This window comes from Petaurus breviceps, unplaced genomic scaffold, assembly GCF_028583685.1.
Source record: "Petaurus breviceps papuanus isolate PSGF00001 unplaced genomic scaffold, PetGlider_PUasm1.0 98, whole genome shotgun sequence".
Lineage (NCBI taxonomy): Eukaryota > Metazoa > Chordata > Mammalia > Diprotodontia > Petauridae > Petaurus > Petaurus breviceps.
Window position 1 is genome coordinate 57,208,089 of NW_027187460.1, and position 19,451 is coordinate 57,227,539.

Below are 19,451 nucleotides of genomic sequence, written 5' to 3' on the forward strand. Positions count from 1 at the left end.
TAATCCTTAAGATGACAACTTTTCAGGCATTACTACTGGTCAAAAAAGGGAGAGACCACTCTTCCTAAATAATGGTTAAAAAACCATGTCATTTTAACAATGTTTTTGTGTTTTCTTTTTGGTCTAGAATAGAGATTCTAAATCTCAATCATAGCTCACTTTTTATTTCCTGAGCAGAAAGTTATTATTAATTAGTTGTTTGGGCACTGGTTTTAAGACTTTCATATAATATATAAATGCTAAATGGTAATATGAATAATAATCTTATGTATATAAATCTCAATATGTGGATATATACATACATTACCCACTACTTTAAGTTGTCTATGTATACAGTTTAAAATACATGTTAACCATAACTGACTAAATTCTCTTAACTCAATCTATCTTCAGTGCTACTTGCTAAGAAAAAAAAATGGAAATATTTGCTCATAACAGAATAAAAAAACCTTTTCAGCTATATAAATTTCATAAAGAATTGAAAATTATATAATAAAAGAACATAAAACAACAAATAATAATTTGGGTCATTAGCCTAATCAGTATGGCATGCATGGTTCAAAGACAGAGGGAGATAATTGGATTACTGTATCTAATAACATGGATACATAATATTTAATCAAAAAACAAAATGTGGGTTTTTCCTGAGGGATCTGAGGCTGAGTATTCCTGATGAATATTAATTTGGCTTAAACCTAGTCTAAGTCAACCATTCTCCCATCTCTACCCTCCTTTTACTTCAAAGTATTTGGAATTTATGCTTGACTGGCCCAAATGAGCACTTCCCCAACTTTACCACACGGAATCTCCTGAGGATGTTCAAATGTCTGTCCTGGTTTGCTAGCATGATCCAGGGTCTGGAAGTTCAGTGGGCACCTCCAGGGGTTCTCATACTCTGCACAGGACTGCCTCCTTTGGGAGAGCAGGGAGCAAAGCTAGAGTAATTAGGTCATTACTCTTTAATTTTATTTCCTCTGTCATTTCTCTCTACTATACTCCCCCCCTCCCCTCAACTCATTCACCAACACTGACTTCCTGGAGGAGATGAAGTCTGGGGCTAGGGGTCTCACCCACCTCCTTCCTCTTCCTCCAGTGAGTTCATGCAGGGGAAATAGCCAGCCAGTGCCTCGAAAGAGGCGGAAAGACTGCTCCGGCTCTGGGAGCGTTGCATGGAGCGGCCGGCAGGGCCACTGCTCCCCAAGCCCTGCCGGCCCATCTTGGAAGAGGCCCCGCTTTTCCCGCGGTACAATATTCGAGGCGTCTTGGCGGCTGGCGCGGCGGCAGTTGCAGCTGGGGTCCGGGCACCTGGGGTTGGACCCGGGCTCGAAAGCTGTCACGGGGCGCAGGAGTTCTCAGCCCGTCTCTGGGACCAGATCCAAAGACTACTGGGTTCTCTCCTTCGGTGGTAGGAGGAGGAAGCAGCGGGGTTATTGCTATGGCTCTTGGTAAGCACCCAGAGATCTGTCCAGAAGGGAGCACGGGCTCCTGGAGGCTGAAGCTGTGTGTCTCGCCACTCTCCAGCACAGGGGAGATGCTGATGCTGCTGTCCCCACCAATCAGAAAGAGGCGCCTGCAGTGGTAGCAGCAGCAGCCACAGGACTCAGGAAACAGCTCCCAGGATTAATACTTGTCTTCTCCCTCCAGCAACAACCCTTTGTTTCCTCCTCTTTCTTTTCTTTTGCTTGGAGCGAACAAATAATTAGATGCACCATTTCTGACTCCTCAGAAACGAGTGACCATCTAGAAAACTTTTTTTAGTTACTTAATATTGTGCGTCCACGAACAATCGAGAGGTATCATTCCAAATAATTCACACTATTATCTTTAATCATAGTTGCGATTTAAGGAGCTGTGATTTAAGTAGACGTGGAAGTTTTCCATATGAAGCCACAGAGGAGCCTTGCATTTCAAAGCTTCTACGAAACTGCAAAATTATACCTTTACCTCCTTCCTACTTTTTTTTTTTTTTGCTTTTTTGGAGGGCCACTGGGGTTAAGTGACTTGCCCAAGTTCACGTGGCTAGTTTTTGTATTAAGTGTCTGAGGTCACATTTGAACTCAGATCCTCCTGACTTCAGGGCAGGTGCTCTATTCACTGAGCCACCTAGCCACCCCCACCTTCCCACTTTTCTTATAAAAAATTAAGTTAACCTGGAAAAAGAAGATAAAAGTAGACACAAGCATCCTTGAAAAGTGGCAGCATTTAAGCAAGCACCAAGTTACCTTTCACTTTTTTCTTTTTCATCACAGTTTTTAATGCCTGGCTTTCCCATCCTAATAACAGAAATTTCCCATTGTATGAATAACTGTGTTGTCTATCTCCTTACTAAGGTTTCTCCAAAAACATAAACATGAAAATCAGACACTTTTAAAACCATTGTTATAAAAAAAAAATCAATGTGTTTGTTTGGGGAGGGGAAAGGAAGTCCTTAGGAAGTGACAGCATCAATAAAACAGCTTTGAAAATCAATTTTAAAAATCATATTTTTGTCATTAGAAGAAATCAGTACTGATTTGAATGGAACAAATAAGATATCTGTGTAAATAATACATATATCAAGGACTCCTATAGAAAAACGTAGTTCAATCTCCTGCATTCAGAAAGGAATTTTCATAACTATTCAATAATATTATCTTTTAATTTCAGATTTCCAGATATTTCCACTTGATTTCACATTGTGCCTTGAAAAAATGAAGTCTTCTCTAGACAAATGATGTTAGAGAGTTTTATTATTAGTAGCATCTTTGTGATAGTAGTCCTTTCTAACATTCAACTCAAGAAACGTTTATTAAATGACTACTAGAGCTATGGATATAAAATTGAAATACTCCCTGACCACTAGGAGCTAACATTTTTATTATGAGGATACAAAATGTACATACAATAAAATACCAAAGTAATTTGAGAATGGCATACCACTAACAACAATGGTTGAGTTGGCACCTGAGTTGAGCCACAATTGTAGGGGTTTCAAGATGTGGAAATGAGGAGGGAGGGCATTCCAGGCATGGATACTGCCCCTCTGTGAGAAAAAAAGAATGTGGTTTTGGTGGAATGGCTAGTGGTTCAGTTTGCCTGGAACATAGAATTTTTGATGGGGAATAATATAAAGTAAGGCTAGAAACGTAGAATGTAACAGATTATGGAGAGCCAGGTGGAGAAATTTTTATTTTCTCCTAGAAGCAATGGGGAGATTATGAAGGTTTTTCAGCAGATGAATGCCCAGATTAGGCTTTTCTGGGCCTTAGGGAAATTATTTTGTAAACCACACAGAGGTCAGATTCAGTGAGAGGCAGAGAGGCAGAGACGAACACAGAGATACAGAAACAGAAAGGTGACAGACAGGGTAAAAGTTGGAAGACTAATTAGGATTCTGCTAGAGAATCTCAGGAGAGAGGTGAGAAGGTCTGAACTAATTTAACTTCTCTTTCTGGAGATAAAAGGTCATCAGCATCTTCATTACAATAATTCTTTACTTGAATAAATTATTAAGTCACATCCATGGTCTTTTTTTTTCTCCCTCTAGATTGAATCATTTTAAATTCAGTGTCACTGTTCTCTCTAAATAAAATGTGAAACATGATATACTAAAAAGAATAACAATACCCTCCCATTTATTTGGAAGCTCTAATGACAGCAAACAAACTGAGTAATAAAATACTTAGCTTCTTGGTCATCATTGATGAAATTGTATATTTTTTTTGCTTTTTTAGTTTTGGAGGGCAGTCGTGGTGAAGTAACTTGTCCAAGGTCATATGGCTAGTGTGTGTGTGTGTGTGTGTGTGTGTGTGTGTGTGTGTGTGTGTGTGTGTTAAGTATCTGAGGCTGGATCTGAACTTAGGTCTTCTTGACTCCAGGGCCGGTGCTCTACTCACTCTACCACCTAGCCGCCCCGATGAAAATGTATATTAAAACCAAAAAGCTGGAGAACTAGAGAACTACCTTTAATTCTTATATGATGTCTACAGGTATACTGATTTTTAAAATAGCTCAATGTGGTTCTTTTAACTCACAGAAGACACCAATAACCAAAATTCTATCCATTAAAAAATTAAAACTACTTTCATTAAGAATATTATATAAATAAATATTATTCATATAATTATATTAGTTCCTAATTATTCAAAGTTAGAATTTTAGCCATTTCTTTTCAATATGTCAATAACCCAATAAGCACTTAATATGTTCCAACTCTGTACCAAGCTGGTAGGCACAAGAGATACAAAGACAATCCTTCCCTTCTCCTCCAAAAAGTCCTTGTCCTCAAAAAGCTTGCATTCTATCAGGGTAAAGAGCAGGAACACATAAATAAGTACTCTATTTCCAAATAAGATATTTTTACAACTTCTCTCCTAATCATTTCAAGTCAATCATTTTTTTTCCCTTAATTATCTACCTTCTTTAAATATCAATACTCTTAAAAACGCAAATTCCAATAAAATGATTAATTCATTTTTAGATACATTCTTCTATCACATCATTATGATTAGAGGAGAGAATGCATATTAAGTAAATTATAATGTTATAGAATGTTACTATTTATATTATAAGGTAAACAGAACTAAAATTTACAAATAGCAGAGTCTTTGGTGATAATTCTATTTAACCTTCTAGATTTACTTGTAAGGAAAGGATATCTTTTATGATGCTACAGAATGCTGGATTTAGAGTGGGATGTCATAGATGCATCCATATATCTGCCACTTACTACCCAGACTTACTTGATTAACATTTCAGGGCATCTACAAAACATCTAAAATGAGGAATTGCAGGGATGACTTTTATGTCCCTTCTAGCTCTAGAGCAATGATTCTATAATTTCTTTTAATTCTAAATTTATTATCCATATGGTAGCATATCATATCCCTAAAAACACTTAATCACATTTTTGGACTGAATGAATAGGAATTTCCAGCCTGGCTTAATTAATGGTTTAAAATTTATTATGATTATTTTTTCAGACCACGTTATGCTAGAATATGGGATAATTAAGTGAAAAAAGTTAATACATGAATAAAATTCATATTTTAGAGAAAATGAAGGTTTGTCAGCCAGACTATATTACTGAATGTTACTCTAAATCATTTTTAGAGGTGGATTCACTATTTCAAGTCAGAAGAAGAAATGTATTTGGGGGACCAAGGGAGTAGTAGAGAGGAACTGTGTGGTGGTCCAGCAGAATATTTCTAGAGGCAGCTCAAAATACTAGAAAGAACATTGACTATGGTATAATAAGAACTGTGTTAATATCTTCTTTTTGCTCTTTTTACTGCCTCTGTCAATTCATTTCTCTGAACCTTAATTCATTCTTTTATAAAATAAGTGGGGTGAACCTTAGGGATTGCGAAGATCTCTTTCCATACTAATCTTGAGTTGAATCAGAGGCTACTGTAAAGAAGGGTTTTTGAACCAAAATAGGAAATCTTAGGTGGATATTTACCATTTCTGAATGAAGCTGAAGTCTGAATCTCTGAACCTGCTGGTATTGCTTGTATTATTGTATTATCAGAGCAGTCCTCAGCCCACAGAAACCCCTATTCCTTAGTTGGAAACTGTCTGGTTACTCCCATGTAAAATTTCAATATTAATCAAACTCTATTTTGTTATAGTTTGGGATAAATGTGTTCAAGGAAGACCTTTAACACTCAAGTCTGATGTTTATCCCCAAAAGTCATGAGATGAAACACATGAAATAAGAGTGCTAGAAAGGGTGGGGCTAAAAAGGAAGAAATATATCCAGGCTATATATGGAGTTGAGGTAAGGGGAAGGCTCAAGAAGGAAAAGGAATAGTGTTGGCAGAAAGAGGTATCACAGAGATAAGCACAATAGTGTTCTCAGACTTTTAGTCTAGATGAGGAATTAGTGGAATGCAATTCATTTACCTAGATAAAATAGAATTTAGAATTCTGAAGAATAATACAGAATGAGTTTCTCTACATAACACTATCATTAAGTTTATACATTTTCAAAATAAGCTATTTTCCTTTATTATCCCTCATACCACAGTAGTATCTGATCTGCCAAAACCAAAATAAAAATAAAAAAAAATATTTGAAAGAAAAGAAACTGCCATTCCCTAATGTCCCATGAAAATCACATGTTCTTGAATATAGGATATGCAACTATATAACACTATAATGTGAATATCAGTGCTGTTTTGGAATCATTATGGCCTATTATTTTGGAGTTAATTATAGCTTCCTTGTTAATTAAACATAATTTCAAAAGCTGAGTCACAAAACAAAAGAAAATTTTTCCTCATGAATTGGAAAACAATAGCCAAGAAAAAAGGTTTCAGGATCAAAAATCCAAGATAAATAAAGAATCAATGTTAAATTTTCTTGGAGGAAAGATAAGTCATACATTGATGGATCTGCACATACTATAACAATACTTTAAGGATTTTATTAAGATATATTTATTTTCCTGGTAATGTGTTTGTGAATAGACTCATTGAACTGATAATATGACATATAACATAATTCTTTTAATAAAAATAACCTAAAGTTCATTACATATAGAGACATATGGATATGTTTGGATCCATGAAAAATATGTGTACTCTCTTCACTGACTCAAAAAACAACCCTCTACGTAATCTTTGAGAGCTTCTGATGGCTAAAGAATTCATCACTGTGGCCAACATTGTTTCAAGATTTAAAGTCACACAATACCACCAGAAGAAAAGTGATAATAAAAAATATGGTTCTTTTGTTTTAGGAAGAACCTAGGATCATAATTTTTGTAATTTCTCAAAGGTAATTCATCCTAAAAGATAAGGGCAATTCCTTCAAGGACAGAATGCTATATCAGTTAGTAAACAAACATATTTATTAAGCACCTACTATGTGCCAGGCATTAGACTGAGCACCAGAGACACAAAAAGAGTCAGAAAACAGTTCCTGGTTTCTTAGAGTTCATAGTCTAATGGAGGAAACAATATACAAACAACACTGTATAAATAAGCTATACACAGGATAAATTGTACATAATTAACAGAGAGAAGGCACTAGAATTAAGGGGGATCAGGCAATTTCCAGTGAAAATGTCTACAGTCAGGAAATGGAGTTCCTTGTGAGAGGAACAGAAAGGAGATCAGTGTTATTGGATGGCAAGATACAAGGGGAGATATACCTTCCACCATACCTCCTTGTAAAAAGTACAAGGAGACTAGAAAGATATGTGTGGGCAAGTTATGAAGGATTTTAGACACCAAATAGAGGACTTTATATTTGATCCTAGAGGTGACAGTAAGCCATGGGAATTTATGGAGTAATAATAATGATAACAGGTATGCAAAAGTTTACATCACAAAGTTTGTACCATACCTTCATAGGGTTTTATCTGACTTCAACTTTCACACAAATTTTAAAAATGATCAGATGGGAAAAGGAAAGAGAAGGGAATAAGGTATGATACAAACTTTAGTTATGATAAAAGATTAAGATTTACAAAGTACATTCAAATATTATCGTTTTACCCTTACAATAATACCGGGAGGTGGGTGCTATTATTATCTCCATTTTACAGATGAAGAAACTGAAGCAGACAGAGTTTATGTGACTTGCCCAGGCTCACACAGCTAGTGAGTGTCTGAAGCAGTATTTGAATTCAGGTTTTTAAGACTCCAAGTCTAGCACTCTATTCCCTGTACCATTTAGCTGCTTAGGGGGTAGGGGGATGACATGGTCAGAGCTGTCCTTTAAGAACTTTGAAAGCTGAATGGAGGATGGACTAGTCTAGCCATAAGTCGATGGGGCCTTCACTGGCGTGGTGGTAGTATCAGAGAAGAGAAGGGGATTTATCTGAGAGATTTTATGAAGACAAAAATTGAAAGGCCTTGGATATGAGAGGTAAGAGACTAAAGAATGGAGGATGACATCCAAGTTTTGAGCCTGAGGCATGTTCAGTTGAAGATTTCTACTATGGGACCTTTAGTTTGAGATGACCAAGAGGCAGCTGGAAATGTAAGACTGAAGGTCAGGAGAGGGGTTAGGGCTGGATGAGTGGATCTGAGAACCATCAGCACTGAGATAATAATTAAATCTATGGGACCTGATGAGATCATTGAATGAAAGCATAGAAGAAGAAAATAAGTGAAGAGGATACAGGATGGAACTATATGTGCCATTTCAATACAACCTATTCACTTACTTTAAAATCATAATGGTTTTTTTTTGGTTTTTTTTTAGTTTTAAAATAGGGCAATCACCTGAATAACTGAAATAGAGATAGTTAAAAGAAAACTCAAGTTTATGCCTTTCCTACCTGCTTAGAATCACTGTATTAGGATCATAGATTTAGAACTACAAGGGACATCAAAGACATCTTGTCCCCCTCATTTTTTATTTTTAATGATGAAGAACCCGAGGTCCAAGGAGGTTTAGTAACTTACTCAAGGTCAAACATGTAGTAAACTGTCAGAAGTAGGATTTGAACAGAGTCCTGAGACTATATCTTTATATCTATCTGTATGTCAAGGTAATTTGTTTGTAATCCCATTATTTTATTTTATTCATTTAAAAACATTATTCTGAGAAGATCCTCACAGGCTTTACCAGGTTACAAAAGGAGTCCACAATGCACAAAAAAAGGCAACGAACCTTTATGTCATTATGAGGCAAAGGAATATTATTTTGATATGAAGGTCTTTTAAATTATTCTTCATTAGTTTTTCCATGTTACTGTTCTGCCTCACAATCAAACTACAAATAATTCTGTGCTAAAAATAAATTCTTGAGGATACTTCTATTACATTTCATCCTAAACTCAAACTCTGACAAAACCTATAACTTTTTTGTTGCCACAACAAAATGTATTTAAATTTGAATATTTTGATTTGAGCTAAATTTTGAAATTTTAATTTACAAAATTACATAACAGGCCTCGATAATTAAATTTGAACTGAAAATGGACTGCCAATATGTATAACCTTCTCTCCTAATCCTGTTTTTCCACAATGCAGTAAAAAAACAAAAAACAAATCTGAAGAACTTGCACCTTAAATTGTTTTAATGTATTTGAAACATGTTTTTGACTTTTTCTCATTAGAGTTAAAAAATTTAATACGAAAATATTATACTTTCACTTCTGATCTAGTTAGCACAGTGGATAGAACACAGGACCGGGAGTCCAGGAGATCTGAGTTCAAATCCAGTCTCAGATGCTTACTAGATGTTTGACACTAGGCAAGTCATTTAACCACTGTTTACTTCAGCTTCCTCAACAGTAAAATGAGGGTAATAACTGTACCTACCTCTCAGGATAAAATTAGATTCTTTTCTCCTTCCCTTTTCTTTCTGATCCTTTTCAAAACTTTTATGAAAGTTGAAGTCAAGTAAAACATTATGAAGGTATGATACAAAATAAAAGGTTAAATGACCCAAATTTTCATTTTTTTATTTGGTCTTTTTTGTAGGGGGGAAGGCAGGGCAATTGGGATTAAGTGACTTGCTCAAGGTCACACAGCTAGTACATGTTAAGTGTCTGAGGCTGGATTTGAACTCAGGTCCTCCTGACTCCAGGGCTGGTGCTGTATTCACTTTGACACCTAGTTGTCCCTAAATTTTCATTTTTTAAAAGAAAATCAAGAACAAAATTGGCCTTTCCCTTTGAAGAGAAAATGTCTAGGAGTGTAATGTCCATAGATATGAGTCAATGGATTTAATAATACATTAAGAAGATAGGGTTCGAACAGGACTGATGGATAATACCACATATCAAAACAATGAGTCTAAAGAAAGAAGAAAAGGTGAAGAATCATAAAAGGGAAAAATCCAATGACAAATATAAACTTTGTCCTTTGTAACTAATAGACAATCTTTATAACTAATAGAGAACTACCATTTGTATAATTTTAGAAAATAATCTTTTGGGTTTGCCTCTGAACAAAATCAGATAAACAACTCAGCCTCTGGGAGGAAAAACCAAATAAGCACTTATTTTTGAGAGATAAGATTTCTAAATTCTATATCTTTTCATGAATGACTTACTGATCTCAAGAATACAATAGTATACCAAAATCTTAATGCAGTTTTAGTTTTTAATAACTTTTGAATTAAAATTTTTATTTAAAAATCATTTTAAAGCTGTTTTGTCAGTTTTAAGCATTTTTTTTTTACTTCTGAAGTTGTTAAAACTTAGAACTGCACTAAGACTTTTGGGACATTCTATTTATGCTTCCAGAATAGCAATGGTGGTGTTTGTCATTAGCATCACAATTTTGGATAGATATACTTCCAATTTTGGAAAAAGTAAAATTTATTGTTTCCTACCTTGCGTTTCTTCATTATTATAGCCCATCATGCCTAATAGTTATGTATATTCTTTACATCTTATTCTATATCTGTCTTCTCAGCTAAACTCCTTGAACAAAACCATCAACAACCAGTCCCTCTACTTTTTCTACCAGTACAGTGTATAGAGCACTGGGCCTGGAGGCAGAAGACCTGAGTTCCAGTATGATCTTAGACACTTACTAGTTGTGGGACCTTGGAAAAGTCATTTAACATCTGTTTGACTGTGTTTCCTCATCTACAAAATAAGGATATTAACACCTACCTAGCTTTTGACCAAGGTGATGACCTTTTTCTCGTTGCTATTACTCTTTCCTCTCTGGGTTTATATTGGCAATTCTTTTACAATTTAAAGAAGAAGATAACACACAAAAGGGAGTTGAAAGGGAAGGGGTGTGTATGTGAGAAGAATATATCTGGTATGGAGTTCAGTCCAAGGATTTCAAACTAGAAAATAAAGAGATAGCAGGTCTGAGTGCCTTCTTTAAATGGAGGCTTTGGGAAGAATTCTTTGTTCCACCTCACTCCACTCTCAGACCTCCAAGCAAAGGGGTGGAGGGTAATAAGGGTATTGATGAGGAATAAATACCAAGTTGAAAATGTTTTTTTTTCTGAATGCGTACATCTGACCTCTTATTGAATAAATTTTAGTTGTTCCTTATTATATTTAGGATTAAAAAAATAAACTTCTTTGTTTGGCATTTAAAGCTTTTATCAACTTGGTCCCTTCCTTCTTTCCCAGTCTTCTTACATGTTACTCTCCTCACTAAATTCTATGGTCCAGCCATATTGTGCCTGCTGCTATTCACAAATGACATTCCAGCTCCTATCTCCCAGTCTTTATAATGACATAGTACAGTGTTTGGCACATACTTCTTATTTGTCTTTAGCTTTTGAAGTGAAATCATGGGGTAATTTCTTGACTTAAGTGATGCAGAGATGTACAAAATCATGAGCCTTACTCTCTTTTCCAGAGACACTGAAGTCCAGTGGCAAGAAAAAGTCATGACAATTGGTGATGGCCCAGGATGCAATGGATGACCTTGGCATCTTAAATGTCTGACCAAGTTGTAAGAGCACCACAGCACCTGTTTCAGCTGCCTTCTTGACCACCAGAACAAATTATTCTTATTTGCCCATTCTGCCAAGGAAAGTCTTCATATGCTTGGGGCAGACAACCCCCCTAACTCAGCAATGAATTTGAGACCTGTTGGTTCCTCTCAAACAAGTTTAGACTATCTGCTGAGACAGTTTTACCTGGGTGGCACTATATACATGCTTATTCTCTTCCTCATTCTCTGTGTTCAGAGTATTCTCTTGTCATTTCTAATGCCTAGAACCCCTTATTTCCTTTAAGAGCTTGCTCAAGTACTATTTTTTGGAGGAACCCATTGTGGTTCCTCTACCTATCCACTGTAAAGCCAAGCACAAGCAGCTTTCTAGAGGTCTGCTGCTGTGAACAGCTTCAAGGTTCTGATTACACAGTATAGTAAACTCTCTATTCAGTAAAAAAGACAAAATATTCACAGAAATCACAGTACAGCATTCACCATGTTATGTCATAACAACTTATCACTAAAATGGCCACATAGTTTTCACCAAAGTGGTCACATAGTTTTAAACAAAGTACATCCATTTATTAATTCAATCATTCTTAAGGAGGTAAGCCTCCTTAATTAACACAAAGTATAGAGGTCAAAAGCTCTCCACCACTAGGTCACATTGTTTTAATCTCTTCAATCAAAAAGTCTTCTTTCTTCTTGATTAGAGATTAGTTTCCAATCATCCTTAATTAATAAGTCCTTAAATCAATCATCTAATAGTAAAAGTCAAAGTTCTGCACCCCTAGTAGATCATGATCTTTTCAGTTTGCATTAAATACCCAAGGAGAGGTCTTTTCATGTTAACTCAAGGCTGGCTCTCAGCTTGCATGGTTCCCCTTCCATGGTCCCAGCTCCTTGTTGTCCAGCTCCTTGTCCAGTTCCTGTTCCATACTGAAGCTCACAGTGTCTAGTGCACCTTAAGTCCTTCACAGTTTCTGTTCCTGGGAAGACAAAGCTTAACAAAGCCACAACAGCATTCATGCACATTGCCGGCATCCTCATCAATTCTCTTTCTGCCTGTGAAATCAACATAGACCCAACAACAAGGTCTGAGGAATCAGCACAAATCCCAGGACCTCTGAAAATGTCAACAAGACCCTCCTCCCAGATTTCTGTAAACATACAACAAGAAAATCCTTTTTCAGGGCTTCTGAACAAGCAGCAGCAAGGCCCCAGGGCTTCTGTAACAATAGCACCATCCTCTATCAGCAGATGAATCTGACAAAGTAACATCAAAACAGACAGACAAAGTACCAACACCACAGCCATGCCTCCTCCAAATTCTCCTCTCTTCTCATTTCTCAGAAGTTCTCAATTTGGTTCTCAGAAGTTCTCAGGAGGAATTCTGGTACCACTTCTGTTCTCCATTCTATTCTCAATTCATACCAGTTCTCAGAAGTTCTTAGGATCCTGGAAGTTCTCTCTCTCTCTCTCTCTCTCTCTCTCTCTCTCTCTCTCTCTCTCTAACAGTAGCTGCTCTACCTCCATGATGCACACTCCCAGAAGTTCTGGCCTCTCTCAGCTTGGGCTTTTCTTTATATATGGTATTAACTCCTTCCTTTTCTGTCCCTTCCCATTATGTCAACAAGTCTATCCCACTGTGGGATTCCCAGGTTCTGGGTCTTAATAGTTGACATAATCATTAACTTGGAACAAGGAACTTCTGCTGAAAACTTCTGCCGAGAACTGCTGGGAGCCAGAAATGCTGGGAGCGAGGAGTGTGGAGGCTGAGCAGCTATTGTGAGTGAGGAGAGGAGGATTCTTGCTTAAGGAAGTAAGTGAAGAAAGGAGGATCTTTGCCTGAGGAAGCCTGTTTTGTTGTGAAGGCTTGGGAATTTGGGTGTTCATTGCATTAACTATGTGTACCAACTTCATGGTTACTGTAATGACTTTGACTTTCTGATTTGGGGACTCGGCTGTCTGGTATTCGAATAAATGATTTGCCTCTGTCCTCCATGTGGAGAACCTGTTACATTTTGTGATTCACAAGTATACCAGCATTTTTGTAGTCACTGTAGTAGCTGTAAATATCACATTGGTATTACACCCAACTACCCAAGCTTCTATCATCTTCCTTTCTGTGGTTACCTTTCATATATCCTGTTTGTATTTTATATGAACCTATTAATATAAATGTTGTTTCCCCATGAGAATATAAGCTTCTTCAGAGCAAGGGCTTTTTCTTTTTCCTTATATTTCCACTGCTTAGCACACTACCTTGCACTTGGTAAGAACTTGATCAATGCCTGGGGATTAATTCTTATCTTCTTAAATATATTCCTAAAGGAGTAAGAACCTCATACTGGTTACTTACATTTACATTTTTATAACTTTTCAGATAGTTCCTCTCCAACCACATGCTCTTGCTGATGTCCATGTATTTGTGGCCATTATATATTCCCTCTTTGGCACACTGAGTACTAGTATGTGTTTTGGTCTATGGGGAGGAGAACAATAAAAATGTCAACACTGATTATATTTTTTTTCTCAATCTCCCTTGGACTTCAGCAGTACTGGTGTTTAAAACAAATAAACTCTTTAACCTAGGACCAAGTTATCACTCTGTCATCATAGAATTAATAATTATAGATATATCACCTCAGAAGTGATGATGTTCAATTTCATCTGAAAGAAACCCCCACTGGAGATAACATACCCAGCAAGTGGTCATTCAACTTTTGCTAGAAGACCTCTAATGAGAGGTAATACACAACCTCCTGGGGCAGCCCACTCAACTTTTGGGGCTCTTTTAGCTCTAATTCTTTCTCCTAACCCACACTCAAATTTTCTTCTTTCAACTTCCACCCATGTGACTCTTAGTTCTTCTCACTGAGGCCAAATAGAACAAATCTAATCCCTTGTTTAAATGACATGATAGCTCTTCAAATACCAGAACACACAGGTAACCTATATCACACAAGTCTTCTCATCTCCAGGCTAAATATCTCCAATTAATAGAATCAAAGAATCATAGATGATGAACTAAAAGGTACTTTAGCAGTGATTTGGTCCAAATTTCTCATTTTACAGATGAAGAAACAGCGACTTATCCATCATCATATAATTAATAAGTGGCAAAAGGTAGAACTTAATTTTTAGTCTTTTTGCCCTGAGTCCAACATTCTATTTTGCCACATTGTTCCTTCAGTTCATTTCATATCATATGGACTCAACATCTTTCACCATTTTGGATGACCTTCTCTGGATGTTTTCTAGTTTATAAATGCCCTTCCTGAACTGTAGCATATAGAACTAAACTATAGTACCTAGAGATATAATGAATATATATACTAAAAAGGTAACGTACTAGGGAAAATCTTAATATTAGAGGAAAAAACTAAAAACTTTCCAAAAGAAAACAAAATATAACAGTAAACTTAAATCAGCACTTATTACTTTCTATATTTTAAAGATTAGACTAAGTGTTGGAGTATAAAGACCAAAGTGAAATAGTCTCTGCCCTTAAAGAACTTACATGTATGAATAAAAATATAAACAGAATTTATTTATATATAAAAGTAATAAAAATTAATTTTGTCAGAAAGGAAATTAGATATTGGAGAGATAAGGAAATATTTCATGTAGAACAAGGGTTCTTAACTTTTTCTGTGTGTGTCATGGACCCTTTTGGCAGTATGATTATAAGTCAATAGAACCTTTTTTAGACTATACCTTTCTTTAAATATATATTTAAGGGGTGCCTAGGCGGCACAGTGAATAGAGCACTGGCCCTGGAGTCAGGAGGACCTGAGTTCAAATCTGGCCTGACACTTAACACAAAACTAGCTGTGTGACCTTGGGCAATAACCCCAACTGCCCTAACTTCCCCCCTCCAAAAAGCAAAAAGCAAAATCTAAATATAATATATGTATGTATATATATATATATATATATATTTAAGAAGAATGCTTTTAAATGCATAAATACATTGAATTACAAAGAAAATAAAAACTACTGAAGTGCAGTTTTCAAAAAATATCTTAAATAATAAGTTTATGCCACAGAATCCAGATCATTGGGTCCTTTGATTATCTATGATGCTTTCTACTACATTAAAAGATAAAATAAAGACCAAATGTTTTTTCCCAAGTCTTCCTAAGGTTCTTTTGAATTGTGATTTAAAAAATCTAATAACATATAATGGAAAATAAACAGCCCTTATGATAAGTTAGCAGGTGGAACCCTCAAAGTAAGACCCAGGGAGGGAAGAGGGGAAAAGATCCTTCCTTGGACCAACTGATATTATAATACCCAATAGGCACACATGCTACAGAGGGAATGCAGACCTAAGTCTTCTCAGGGGGCCCCTTCTGCACTTCAATTATGACAGCAAAGTGGCAGAAAAGGTGGCAGAGAGGGCTAAGACTGTCTATAACATGCTACACTAATCAATAGTCAAAAGAAAAATTTTGCTAACTGATTTAATGGATATTTTAATTTAAATAACAGTTTCTCATGGAGAGAGATACTGATTTTTTTATCTTCAGAGAAATAAACAAGATTTCTGGGGAGGCCAGGTGGCTCAGCGAGTAAGAGCACCGGCTCCAGTGTCGGGATGACCTGGATCAAATCCGGGCTCAGATACTCAGCAGCACACCCAGAAATAACTGGCCATGTAACCTTGAGCAAGTTACTTAACCCTATTGCTTTAAAAAAAAAAGAAATAAACAAGATTTCTGATGAAGCAAACTGGATCTATTAAAATGCAAGGACACTATGTAAGCATCTATTTCCTAGTAGAATAAAAGAACATAGACTCTAATTGCAATTAAAGAAATCATTTGTAACAAGTTCTGCAAGGAAGTGGCTGTATGTATGTATGAAGGTTATACAGGTTCAGGTCAAATATCACACAGACTATGTTCTTTAAAGTAGCTCTATTTGTTGCTCAGTCTATTTGCCTACCTAAATACTTTAGATTCTCTACAATTCAGATAACTAGGGAGCAAAACTAAGTAATTAATCATTGGTTGCCTGATTTAACACCATATAGTAAATATGAAAGTTCTTTCTGGTTATTATGTATAAGTATACATACACACTATATATATATACATATATATGTATCAAGCAAAATTTTCTAATATGAAACAAATGATAAATTCTACATCTTTCTTCCTAAGACGTAACACGAAATAGATTCAATTCATCTAATTTCTCACTGTGAGAAGCTCCTTTTATGTCACGTTGTAATGTGAGAATGCTAAGCCTGGCTCAAAAGAGAGAAGATACACATTAATTCCCAGAGAAAATCAGTTCAATTAAAAAAAATAAGTTTCCAGTGTTTCTCAAAAATTCTCTTAGTCACTCCATGTAATTAAAAATGAAAGCAAATCAATTTTGGAATGTACTCCATTTAGAGTAAAATCTCTGGTTGACATTTCAACTGAAAATTAAATTGCAGATACACCTCTGCCAATTAATTCCCTGGTGTTTTTCCTGGTGCACTATTCTACAGGAATAATTCCCTGTTAGTAATATTTATTGTGATCCAACCTTCACTCTAGATCATAGTTCCTAATCTCATGCTTACCTCCAAAACTCTAGAGACATGGGAAGGGAAACCAAGTCCATACCCATGATTTATTCATTTACAAATAGATGAAAAGATGAGTAAACAAGTCCAACAATCATTTCATTTTCAACATAACCTGGACAAACCTTGTGGGGTAAGGTATATAGAACCACTTGTTAAGAAGGTTGCAAAGGATACTCCTGTTAGAAAAAGAACTAGATAATTTTAAGATTCATTTCCATATTTAATATTGGGTGATTCTTAGTTCATATCTACCTAATTAGTTACCTAATGCCTAGGTAACTTCTCTTGGGATGATTTTAGGGAGATCAAATTAACTCTAAACAATCCTTGGTCCTGAGAGCCCTGAGTAGATAGGTATAAATTCCTGGGGTACTCCAAGATTTGGGTGTCATTCCATTAAAGATTAGAGGGTCTAGAGGCTCTCTAACCACTTCTTTCCCTATCTTCTTTTATATTTATTCATTTGGTTCAGCTTTACTTTCATAATCACTGCCTTCTACAAATTGACCTAGTTCTTGACATTTATCATAACTTTTACTTGTATCAAAAATAAACAAAAACTCCATTACTTATCAATGTGGCTACTCTCTCCAGTGAAGTCAATCAAAAACCATCCACACTTACTTATCTATATCTAACTCCCATACATGACCTTCCCCACCTCAACTGCCAAAAAAAAATGTTGTAATTACTATGCTAAAGGCTTTCCTCATTTTCACTTCACTTTGTATGGATATCATTGGAGCATGTGGGCTAACCATCTGCTCTCTTTCTCTTTCTCTCTCACTAAATGATAGGCCTATCTTTTTTTTCTAGTCACATATTTCTCCGAAGACAACAGAACTACTTATCAAAACTACTGAAATTTATTGTATATCATATTATACCTATTTAATCAATAATTTAATAATTGTTTATAATAATTTACAAAAATTAGTCAAAGGAGATGAACAGGTAGTTTAAAAAAAAAAAGAAATCCAAGTTATCAACAATCATACAAAAAAAGGCTCCAGATCACTAATAATTTGAGAAATGCAAAATTTAAACAATTCTAATTTTCTAACTCACAATCATCAGATTGACAAATATGATTAAAAAAAGAAAAAATATATATAATAATTGTTGGAAGGGCTACAGAAAAATAGGCACATTAAAGAGCCATGGTAGTGCCTTGCCTATAGTTCTTGCTACTTGGGAGGTTGAATCTGATGTATCCTTTAAGGTTGGGAGATCTACACTATAAAACAATTACAGAAACAGAGTAGGTTAAAGATTCTTTACTGACCACCCATGGAGTCAGGCCCATGAATAAATGGTCATTGAATTTCCCATCTGGGTGAAATAGGGAGACTTGGTTGAAAAAAACAAAAAACAAAACAAGCACTGAGTAATTCATTGTTGGCAGAGTTGTGAATTGATCCAGCCATTTTGGAAATCAATATGGAACTATTCCCTCCAAGTCGCTAAACTGTGTGTACGTTTTGACCCAGTAATCCCATTACTACGTTTGTAAATCAAAGTCATCAAAGAAAGAGGACAAAGACCTCTGTGCCAAAATATTTATAGCAACTCTTTTTGTTATAGCAAACAATTAGAAATGAAAAAGGATGCCAGCAATTTGAGGAATGAGTGAAAACATTATGGTGTATGAAAATAATGATGGTATATGAAGGTTATTACACTATGAGAAATGAAAAAAAAGGAATAGATTCGGAGAAATGATGGATTATGTGTATGAATTAATTCAGAGTGAAATAGGCAGAATCAGAAGAATTATTTACATAATAACAAAACTGTAGAGAAAAAGAAATTTGACTTAAGAAATCTGATTAATAAAATGGCCACTCATGACTTTAGAGAACCAATGATGAAGTGTGCTCCTGACTGAGAAGCAATGGTCTCAAGATGCAGAACAAGACATATTTTCATAAATAGCTGATGTATATTTTTTTCTTGACTGTATATTTGCTACTGGAGTTTTTTGTTTTTTTTTTCCAATGGAGGAGAACCTGAGGGAGGTGGGAGAGAGATATGATAGCAGTAGGGTTACAAAAAAAAAGTAAGAAAGAGAGTAGAAAGAAAAGGGCATTGAAGTATTTTTAAATTAATGTTAGAGAATAACATGACGGCCAGAAGGAAACAAAGGCAAGTAGGACAGCTCTGAAAATGTTCTGTTGAACTTGGTGTATGTTTTGTTTTTATTCAATTTTGGTGTTTTTTTTTTCAGTTTAAAATTCTCTGCCTCCCATCTTCCCCACATCCTGATAAGGCAACAAAAAGAAAAAGGGGGCTTGGTTGGCTCTCCTCTAGTCTCTGTTCAGATTTCAAAGTCATGCTCCCATTCCTCCTTCTCCTGGTTGCTTCCTACCCCTCTTCTTGCTCATTTTTGTATGCTGTATATCTTGATTAAAATGTAAGCTTCTTAAGGGCTAGAATTGTCTTTCTTTTTATTTTCATTTGTATCCTCAGAACTTTGCACCACGGCTAATACTTAGCACAGTAGATGGCATATT

At 35.7% G+C, this 19,451-nt stretch overlaps 1 protein-coding gene across 3 annotated transcripts in view; it reads right to left on the reverse strand.

Moving 5' to 3' along the window:
• Positions 1-19,451, reverse strand: part of RIMS2 (regulating synaptic membrane exocytosis 2) — a 574,369-nt gene that overhangs the window by 39,507 nt on the left and 515,411 nt on the right. The window contains exon 1 of one of the 3 annotated variants that reach the window (XM_069081284.1): positions 1,075-1,523. The exons of the other annotated variants lie outside the window; for them this stretch is intronic. Within the exon in view, the coding sequence (XP_068937385.1) occupies positions 1,075-1,216 (142 nt within the window). The 5' untranslated portion in view covers positions 1,217-1,523. Of the gene's footprint in view, positions 1-1,074; positions 1,524-19,451 lie in introns of those variants that run through there. 3 annotated transcript variants of the gene reach the window in all.